Source organism: Plasmodium cynomolgi, chromosome 12 (assembly GCF_000321355.1).
Source record: "Plasmodium cynomolgi strain B DNA, chromosome 12, whole genome shotgun sequence".
NCBI classification, from domain to species: Eukaryota; Apicomplexa; class Aconoidasida; order Haemosporida; family Plasmodiidae; genus Plasmodium; species Plasmodium cynomolgi.
Window position 1 is genome coordinate 1519559 of NC_020405.1, and position 10426 is coordinate 1529984.

A 10426-nucleotide genomic window follows, 5' to 3' on the forward strand; every position below is an offset into this window, starting at 1 on the left:
GCAGTGATTTTTATTCGAGTGAGGGACATAAGTATCGAAAGAATTCTCACGTGCATGTGTACGTACCTACGTATGTATGCATTTATTTACATATGTGTACATATGCACGTAAATTATCTGCGCGTGGACGCACAAGGATTTAACTATTTCTTCCTTTGCGAAATTTGGGAAATCGTGACGGAACTGCAAAATTCTAAAGAGTGCGCTGAAACAAAGGGGTTATTTTTAAAGTATTTTTTTTTCACAAATTTGCAGAATTCATAAAAAATCAGTTAACTTTTGCATAAATCAACGAAAAAAAGAAATGTAGATTTTTCCTCCTTCTCGCTGTCGCGCGTAAAATCACATCTTTTGCAATATTTTTTGCTTGCCTAAAATGGGGCACGCGGATGTATGTACACATACGGGGTGCGGCATACACGAGGATAAAGCGTGCGCGTCACTTGGAGTAAATTCGCGCAATCGCAAGTGCAGCGCGTGTGCATATGTACATGCACATTTGCATACTCGCATTTATACGCTTATCATGAGCATGAGCACTGCTCCTTCTACGTAGGCGCGCCTGTATGCCACTTTTAAGTTCCTTCCCATAGGGGGGGTGTCTTATTTAAGGGAAAAAAAAAAAAAAAAGCGATCCCCCTGAGCACGCACTAATTTCACTACATAAACATCCTCTGCCCCTCGAAAGAACAAATTTGTAAATCACATTTTGGAGAAACTATCCCTACATGAAGGACGCAAAAATGCTAAATAAAAGAAAAATATTATTCGCCGCAACGTTTTTAGCGCACACCGATGAAAGGGCTTTTTGCCAGAAAAAAAACAAAACAAAATTGACGCTAATTTTGCTTACCCAGTTGGTACTACATATTCAGATAAAAGACAGGGGTGACTGTATGGATCCTCTTTTTTTTTTTTTTTGCAAAAGTCTGCAGGGTGACACGTTAGAAATACTATCTGGTAATATTACTATTTGAAAATGTAGAGGAGAGGGGCTCACCCTTTTTTACCTTCTCGTGTGAAGACCATCCCAAGGCGAGCGAAGAAAAATTAAAGGCGCCAAACTAAATGGGGCACTTGCTCGTGTACAGCGAAGCAGGTAACTGGGTGAATCCGCCCCCCAGCGTAAAAAAGGACGCCGCGTAAAAAAAGGATGCCGCGAAAAAATGCAGGGGAAAAAAAAAAAGCTGCATGCAACGTGATAAAAATGGGGGAAGCACGACGACCGAAATGGCTACACGGGAAAGGAATTCATATCGCAATTAAGTTAAAAAAAAAAAGTTAGAGATAGTGATAAATCGAGGGAATCGCCAAAATTGCGAACTTCCAACTGAGTAGAAAAACACCCAAGTGAAAGGTGAAAGGTGAATAATGAAGAATGAGGAGTGCTGAATGGAGGAGCATAAAATCCTGACTGTGCCCAGCTGAGTGCCACAAATTGAAGCACAAACTGGAAGGGGAATTCTCACAGGGAAAATTACCCCACCTAGCGCTCTGCCCTGTCATGAAGGTCCCCCGACGGGAGGCATAATAGTAGCAAGCACATAAAACCGCGCATATTATGGAGCATACTATCGAGCATATTGTCGAGCATATTATCGAGCACATTGCCGTGCTTATGCTCACGTAATCGCGGTACATACGTACAGTTTCGTGTAGCCCCCCCCTATCAGCTCACTATGATGCAGGCGGAATATTACCCAAAACAAAACGTAGTGTCCCTGAGCATCGAACTGAGCAGCTGGGCCAAGGCGTTCCTTACCGATTTACGAATATCAAAGAATCTCCTCAGTTGCACCAAGGCGTCTATCATAATTAAGAAAAAAAAACAAATTCGAAATTTCCATTTGTATAAAATTAAACTGAGACTACTATATGACAGTTCCTCCAACCGTCCTGACGTTTCAGTTGAAGGAGAAAAGTTGAGGCCAAGGAGTTCACCCCTGGATGATCCCCCAGGCGGAAAGGAGACCCGATGTGACTCCCCCCTCGCACATGGGAAGGGCAGCTTCTGCAATACATACACTAATACAAAGGGAGGAAATAAAAACAGTGTTATTTACAATGAGGAAAACGAAGTCAGGACGAGTAGTAGAAAGGCAACAAATTTTGAAAGAAATGATGGAAAGGGGGGGATGAATGGAGTCGAATGGGAAGGCCTGAATGGGAACAGACCCGTTCCACTGTGTACGAAACAGGAGGATGAAGCCAAAAGGGGCGCGGAATGCACACCGATGAGTGTAGGACACCGAAGGAGGCACCACCCCAGTGGGAGAAATAATCGTACAAAGGAAAACACACAACAAGGGAGCGAAAAGAAAGCTTTTACAGAAAACCATTTCGATACAGACAACCATTTCGATAGAGATAGCCATTTCGATAGAGATAGCCATTTCGATACAGACTACCATTTCGATACAGACCACCTGTTGAGAGAAAAAAACATTTTTTCGAAAGACTTCCCCATTTTTGAAAAGGCCCATTTGGCGAAGTACCTATTTTTGCCCTCCTCCTTGTCAGTACAAAATGCAAAGATAAAATCGATTCACTTTATGCTAAAGGAAAGGCTGATTATATACGTCCTCCTAGACCTAATCGTAGTCAGAAAAAAAAACGACTTTGTTCAGTCCACCATAAACAAAGAATTACACTACATGTTAAAGATGGGAAGAAATGTCCTTCAATGCAAATGGTGCAGTAAAGACGTTATCATATGCGAAGGTGTTAATTTTATTTTGCCCAACCTGTACTTAAACACGGCTGATTTTTTGGAGCACGCGTTTTGCGAAGAATGTACCACCATCTCCTTTGATGGGTTAAAAGATGTTGACCGAAATATTTTCCTCTTCCCCAACTGTTTGTTTTTTCATTTCAGCTTAGTAAAAGAGAGTCACCTAGCTATTAAGACAGATTCCTTGCACCACTTTCGCTTTTTACTTTTTTGTAATTTTTGCTACAACTCTCTTGGATATTTAGAAAACCAAAGAAACCATACGTATTCCAATTACAAAAAAAAAAAAATGAGTGATAACCTTAAAGATATTTTTCTGGGTTCAATTCACGAGGGGGACCAAGGGAGGTACACACAGCTAAACAGGGCCACTATGACGTTGCGCTGTGGTGATCTTCCACCTATACACTTTAATGAAGAGAGAGAAAATTTGATCCATCATTTGGACGTTACCCCAGAGGAGAAGCAGCATGACGGGACGGAAGCGAATGGTGTACTCCTTTCTGAGGAAAATTTCCATGAGGAGAGAAAGCATACAGGGAAGAAGGGTACCCAAAATGACAGCAACGTTGATCTTAGAGCAGATCACAGTGGAGGAAGTATCAACCCCTGTGGGGAGATGACCCCCAAGATGTACCTACTTAAACACAAAATAAAAATGACATTAAATGGGGAAAATATCTTCAAAAATTACAACCATGTACTTTTCCTAAACGAGTATATGCACTATAAATGTGAAAAAAAAAACACAACACTTTTTTATTTAAGGAGTAATCAAAAAAGGAAAATAATCGAAGTGAGGATATTCATAAGGACGCTTTATATTTGTAAAATTGGGGATGACACGGAAGATCTTTCTAATTTTTTAGGTCTCCAAAAAGTGATGAAAATATTTTTTTGCACAAAAGGAGAATCTGAATTGAAGTTCGCTAATTCGGAAACTATTGACCTTTCGAGGGAGCTCTACGAGGATGTATTAAAAATGTTGGTCGCGTATTCCTTCCAAGGGTGTGCCCCCGGAGCGAAGCTCTTCTCATATCTGCACCTGGTCCATTAGAGGTCGCTCTACAAAGGGTTGTTATCCCCCAACTTGGTCAAAAAAAGGGGAACAGCTTTTCGCGCCGCAAAATGAGAACATCGCGCGTAAATTTGTGTGTCCGTTTCCTTGACCCCTTTTTTGTCCACACAATATTCTTTCCTGCTGTTTTTTTCCTCCCCCCATTTGTGTGCAATCTTTTTTTTGTGTTAATTCAATAGCTTTTTAATTTACAAAGAGTTACATATAGCCCTGTCGAGGGACGAGGGCGCAATTTAAAAAAAAAAATACTTCGAAAGATAAAGGCAAAATTAGCTTAAAGAAAAAAAAAAAACTACTTCGAAAGATAAAGGCAAAATTAGCTTGAAAAAAAAAAAAAACAACGCGTAATGACACAAGCGCGTACGTGCGTACACGCCAGACAGTCATTATAACTAAATCAGTAGGAAACAAAAACTTCAATAATGAGGATAAAAAAAAAGAAATTAGTGATGGGTGCAGGGTGACGAATTCGGGTTGCTTTTAAAAGATGGCTAATTTAATTAAAGACATGACGTGTTCAAAGAATTGTTACAGGGAGGTGTTAAAAGGGGAGGGAGACCCCCTTGCGCGTGTGCTCGGGGGCAAGGGGGCCACGCGATGGGGTCGCGTGTCTACCGAGAGGGTCGTACGGTGGGGTTTCCCCAGTTGTCCGTGCATCTTCCAACCGCTTCGAAGGAACTTCTTCAAAGGAAATGCTTCCACCCAACTGCTTCAAAGGAAATGCTTCCACCCAACTGCTTCAAAGGAAATGCTTCTACCCAACTGCTTCAAAGCAAATGCCTCCACCCAACTGCTTCAAAGCAAATGCCTCCACCCAACTGCTTCTATGCAAGTGCACCCTCGCCTACTGCCCAGTCAAAAGGTGCACGTGGAGCTTAGATACAACGACGCCAATCATGGTCCCGAGCACGAAGGCCAAGAAGACAATGTTGGGGGCCAACTTGAGGTACTGCTCCTTCTTGCGCTTTCTACAGACTTCGGGAATTTTCACAAAAACAGCGTTAGATAAAATCCCGTGACAAAATCCGAAGGAGTAAGACAAGGCCATTAAAAAATATGAGTTGTAAAAAATTGAGTTGTGGTAAACAACTAAAGCAGCAAAAATGGGCAGAAATCCAAACATCATCAATTTGATCAAAAAAAAAATACACAAATTCATCTTCAAAAAGTAGGAATCTAAAAAGTGCACCAATAGGTGTGCTGCTGAGTCTCCAAAAAGTAGTATGCCAGATAGTAGTCCTTTCATTTCTTTGCTGGATTGAATACAAATGGGAAAAACAGTAGGGTACATCTGATATGCGATAAAATTTGCTAAAAAACCAATAATGACGTATTCCCAAACAACAAAAATCGATTTCACAGAATCCACTAAGATCATCTGATTAATCAGGAGTCCCTTATCTTCATACTTTTCTCTTAGTCGCTCAACAAATGGAAGTTTGTATATTTTGTGAAGGATAAAAAAGGATGTTAACGAAATGCATGAAAAAATTCCACAGAAAAGGGAAAACATTTTACAGAATTTATTTTCATCCTCTGCGAAGAAGACATAGGCTCCAAGTACGTACAAAACGAAGACCACAAATCCGGATAGGGACAATCCACATACGTACGCTGTGCAGTACTGCTTTCGGAACAGAACACATATTTTCATAGTTGTCATTTTAATCACACATGATATTATTGCAAATGGTATAACACTGAAGATAACCATTTTGTGTCCTATGTAGTCACGCTTGAAGTATACCACTAAATGTATTAAGGTGAAAAAAAATGTGGAGAATAGTGGCTGGAAGAGATTCCATTTTAATCTGTAACTTCCAATCAGATGCAGCAATACACATACGACTATGAACACTATGCTTTCCATTAGGGCAAACTCTGTTATCATGATGTCCTTCACATTAAATGCCTGTCTGAAATAATCGCCCATCGATACGATTAGGAAGTATGGTGCGTCTGCTGTGATTGCCATTAGAGCATATGCAATCGAGAGCAAGTTGTAGTACTTCTCCTCCTCCATCTCGTCCTTCTTTTCTATGTCATATTCGCTTAGCTCTTCTATATCTACAATGGATTTTTTTCCCGTGTCACCTACGTCATCTACTCGAGTCTTTTTGCCTCTATTTGCACCTTGGTCCTTGCTGCTGGGCTTGTTCAGCGCGATTTCCTCCTTGGCCATTTTGCGTACACGGTTCGAGCTTGGTATGGCAAGTATATAGCGGTATAACGATAGAGCGCTGTGCCGACGTGCCGATTTAGCAACACGGTAGTAGAGTCATGGCCCGTCGTGCACTACCCCCAACTGTGCGTCCCCTTTCTCTGTCCCCTGTCCACAAAAAATTTCACGCACGCACAGGGAAAATTAAAGAGGGGAAAGCACGATCGACTTGTTTTTTTGCCGGCCCGTCTATGATCCTAAATAGAAATAGGAACTGCGCAGCAGCGGGGGTGCGCGGGAAGGATTATTTCTGAGCGTGCGGAACGGATTGCCCATGAGCACTTTTGGGGCGTCTTAAGTGCGGAAGCACAGAACGGCGCCCATGCATACGTGCGTGCATGTATGTAGAGAACCTTTGCACGTACTGTGCCCACGTGCACATAAAGGCGAATGCACGCGGGCCCTCGATGCTAGGGGGGAATCAGCCCTTGGTGATATTCACCAGAATTGGCTCCCAAAGCGCTTCGTCAAAAAAAGGAAAAACGGAAAAACGGAAAAACGGAAAAACGGAAAAACGGAAAAACGGAAAAAAAGCACAAAATCATATAAAACAAAATAGCTTGGATAATAAACAGACCAACCGCGTATCACTTTGCTAAAAAGCGAAAAACAAATTTCCCATTCTTTCTCGTTTTTGCTTGTCGAAATGTTTGCACTGTGTCAGCTGTATTTATATGTACGCCTAGAATACGTGCGTTCCCTGCAACTCCTTCTCTCTGATAAATTTAAACAGCTTCAGCTTTTACTACCCGGTGCAGTTTACGCATTTAAAGAGATAGTATAAAATTAAAAAGCTAAGCAATGCATGCTTGTAAAGGGGCCTCTTTACCTTTTTTTTAAGCTTTACTAATGCGTTTTTGTACGCGCGCAGATGATTTTTTTTCTTAAGCTTGCCAAAAAAAAAAAAAAAAAAAATGGGGCATAATTGCCCTTCTGCATGTTGTCCCAAAAAAATTAAGCCACAAATGTGACGCGAACGCTCAAAAGTGCCACCATAAACTTAGCAGCAGCGCAATTGCGCAGTTGCATGCAACCGAGCTGCAACAGAGCTGCAACCGAGAAGGAGGAATTTCCTTCCAAGTGGACATTTTTTAGGAAGCGTCATGACCCATTTGAGTGCCACTCGGAGATAGATCGACTTTGCGCTTAGCAACTTGGCGCATGTTCCCACTGTGGGGTGAACTCTATGCGGGGAGAAAATTAGCTACGGCAGTGTTTTGTTTTGCTTTGCTTTGGTTTTGTTCCCCTCCCCTTTATCCCATTTCGATATACATGACAAGACCAACAACCATTCGTTCGTTATGTGGTCCCTAATTGGAACAGCTCCGCTTATCCGGCTAAAGCGCCATTTATTTTATTACCACCTGAATTGTTCTCTGTGGTAATTCCACTTTGATTCTTTTCTCAGGGTTTCACTTCCCCAAGGAGAGGCGCTTCACCCTTCGGTTCTACGAACACCGTTGTGTAGTGGTTAAGTCCACGTGGTGTTCAACGTGCCTTTGGTTACATTTCGCCGCATGTCACGTTAAGGAAAAGCGACTGATCAGATCACCCGATTTGCCATTCGCTCCCTCCGTCGGGTATGCCTTTTCCTATCACGCATAACTTCGCCTCATTTTCCTTTTTTTTTTGGGGGGGGGGACCCATTTGTCCTGCCCGTGGTTTACTTGGTTTCCTTTTCGAAGGGGACCAAAATTGCTGCTGCGCCTTAAAACGCCACAGCCCAGGGGGGGGGAGGAAATTTTCCCCTACGAAAGGAAAAAAAAAAAATTGTCAAGTACAAAATGGGAACATTTGCTAAGCGCGTCGCTAAACGTAAAGGAGCAACTTTACTGCTTTGGGGGCGTGACCATTTTTAAGGTGACACATGAAATGAACCTAACAATAAACGCTACTTACATTTTTACATTTTTACATTTTCCCATGTGCGCAAATTGGCATCCCAACCCCCACGGTAGGTAGTAGCTTCTTCCCCTGTTTGCAATAATTGAGGGCGGCCCCCCCGCTGAGCGACAGAAGGCAATGTTAATTTGTACGCCGCCAAGCTGCTTCTTCTCAAAATTAATAAAATTCCCCCCTCAGCGTTTTTTCACTCAGTTTATTTTTTTCATTCTGCACCGCATTATTTGTACGTATCGTTTTTTTTTTGGCGAACAACGGCCGGTTTGGAAGTAACTCGAGCTCTGAGCTATATCCTCCGCAGTTGAACGCATCCTTTTTGCTGGTTAACGTGAACGTCGATTCATATTTGAACGTATTTAACGTGTACATCTGCGCGAGTTGGAAAAACTCGACTCGAATTGTGAAATCTTTTTTTGAGTAAAACAAAAGGGTGGACCGTTCCTGCGTATACAATTCTGCAAGCTTCCCTCTTGGATTAGTATACCTTATCCTACGTACCCCCCACCCCCCAGGTGCTGTGTTGTTTTTGTAATCCAAATCAGCAAAGCACAGAGGAAGCATACGTATGAGTAGAATAAAAAGCCGTATGCATAAGTAAAAAGCGATCCTCCATAAGGTAATTCTCCAGGAGTTATTCCCCCACGTGACATTGCAAAATGACCAAACGGATGCCGAACAAGGTGAGCTCCTCATCGAGGGAGAGCAAAAATGAAAAAATGGAGGCAGAAAAAAGGGAAGCAGAAAAAAGGGAAGCAGAAAAAAGGGAAGAAGAAAAAAGGGAAGAAGAAAAAAAACGGGAGGAGGGAGTGGGCCACCGTGGGGAAAACCCCAAACCGAAGGAACAACCAAATAACGGAAACACAAGAAACATTTTAACCATGGAAAATATTTTGAAGGAAAAAGATAGAGACAATAATAAAAAGGTGAAAAACAAATTAATTTTAAAAAATAAAAAAAACACAAGTAGTACATTTAACAATAACGAAATGAGAATACTAACTATCCCAAAGCATCGCATATCATCTATAAAAACAAATTGGATGGAATTAATTAAACCAATTGTGACTCACTTAAAGTTAGAAATAAGAATGAATGGAGATAAAATAGAAGTAAGGACATGTAAATTGACTGAAGATAAAAATAACTTGCAAAAATCATCTGATTATATAAAGGCATATTTACTTGGATTCACCATCGAAGATTCTTTAGCCCTACTAAGGATAGACGATTTATATATAGAAAGCTTTCAAGTCAAGGATGTGAAGATATTAAAAGGGGACCACCTCTCGAGATGCATTGGGAGAATATGTGGTAGTAATGGTGCAACAAAATATGCTATAGAAAATGCCACAAAAACGAGGATAGTCATAGCAGGAGATAAAATTCATATTTTGGGTAGCTTTAACAATATCAAAATGGCTAGATATTCCATTTGTAGTTTAATTCTTGGTTCAACACAAGGGAAAATTTTTAACAAACTGAATATCCTTGCGAAGAGAATGAAGGAGAGGTTTTAGAAGACGATTCTTTGCGTTTTTCCTTGAGGGGAAATGTGACGATACACCTCTGATGTGCTCCCCCAATAGGGAGTAAATGCGTAGGGGGGGGGGATCCCCGTAATGAAGGGGGTTTCATCTATTATATCGAATCGATGTGACCACGCGGGTTAGACAGCATCGGCAACCTCCTCTCCCCTCCTGCACACTTACAAACGGAACGTTTTGGACAAATGTGAAGTTTACTTTTTATGAGGAAGGGACCCCTCCTTCCCGTGGAGGCTGCCCGACATCGTTACGGACGACTTTTTTTTCTTAGTTTTCTTGTTTTACTTAGTTTTCTTTTTTTTCTTAGTTTTCTTTTTTTTCTTAGTTTTCTTTTTTTTCCTAGTTTTCTTGTTTTTTTAAAATTTTAACTTATTTGGGAAACCCAGTTAAACCCCATTTGACCGTTTTATAGCACCCGTTCTGAGCACAGGCACGTATGGCAAGGGTGTAGGAGCCTCCCCGCCCCTGCGCTTGGTCCATTTGTCGCGCAAGGGAGCATTCATCAAACAGGATAAATATGAGCACCAATTTGGGGCCAATTTTTGCAAATTGAGGAAGAATCCCCCGCGCACGCGTACAGTCACACCTCCGCATAGCCCAACCGTGCGGACAAAAAGGGGCACATAAATACGCGCACGCAAGTTGGTACAAACGTATGCAAACGGAGGTCCATATATATGTATATGACGCTTCGTTATTTTCTTAAATGCCTGTGGGCGCGCTGCTAACGGGATGGAACGCTTTCTTGATCGGCGATACTCTTGTGCAAATGCAAGCACGCAGGTAACTCTGCGGTGTAACGTTTTTTTCGCCCGCCCGAATGGCGATTCTGCGGGGAGTTCACCAAACGAATTGTCACCCCAACGCTGCCGCGTGCTTAGCGGTATGTTTTAAAAAATTGCATCTTTGTTTATTCTTACGTTTTCTTTCTTTTTTTTCTATTTCTTTTT

At 41.7% G+C, this 10426-nt stretch overlaps 3 protein-coding genes across 3 annotated transcripts; 2 read left to right on the forward strand and 1 right to left on the reverse strand.

Annotated features, from left to right (window-relative positions):
- Nucleotides 1-1679: 1679 nt before the first annotated feature.
- Nucleotides 1680-3788, forward strand: PCYB_124550 (hypothetical protein; the record flags this gene model as incomplete). The annotated part of the gene is made up of 2 exons (XM_004223788.1): nucleotides 1680-2238; nucleotides 2521-3788. 2 exons carry the CDS (start codon nucleotides 1680-1682, stop codon nucleotides 3786-3788), a joined length of 1827 nt encoding a protein of 608 aa, XP_004223836.1.
- Nucleotides 3789-4654: 866 nt separating this feature from the next.
- PCYB_124560 (hypothetical protein) lies at nucleotides 4655-6010 on the reverse strand (the record flags this gene model as incomplete). Its single annotated transcript, XM_004223789.1, has 1 exon — nucleotides 4655-6010. A coding segment is annotated over exon 1 (1335 nt), but the record flags the coding sequence as incomplete, so codon positions are not given.
- A 2578-nt stretch (nucleotides 6011-8588) lies between these two features.
- On the forward strand, nucleotides 8589-9449 carry PCYB_124570 (nucleic acid binding protein; the record flags this gene model as incomplete). Its single annotated transcript, XM_004223790.1, has 2 exons — nucleotides 8589-8612; nucleotides 8772-9449. The coding sequence occupies 2 exons, from the start codon at nucleotides 8589-8591 to the stop codon at nucleotides 9447-9449; spliced, it is 702 nt and encodes a 233-aa protein (XP_004223838.1).
- Between the last annotated feature and the right edge of the window lie 977 nt (nucleotides 9450-10426).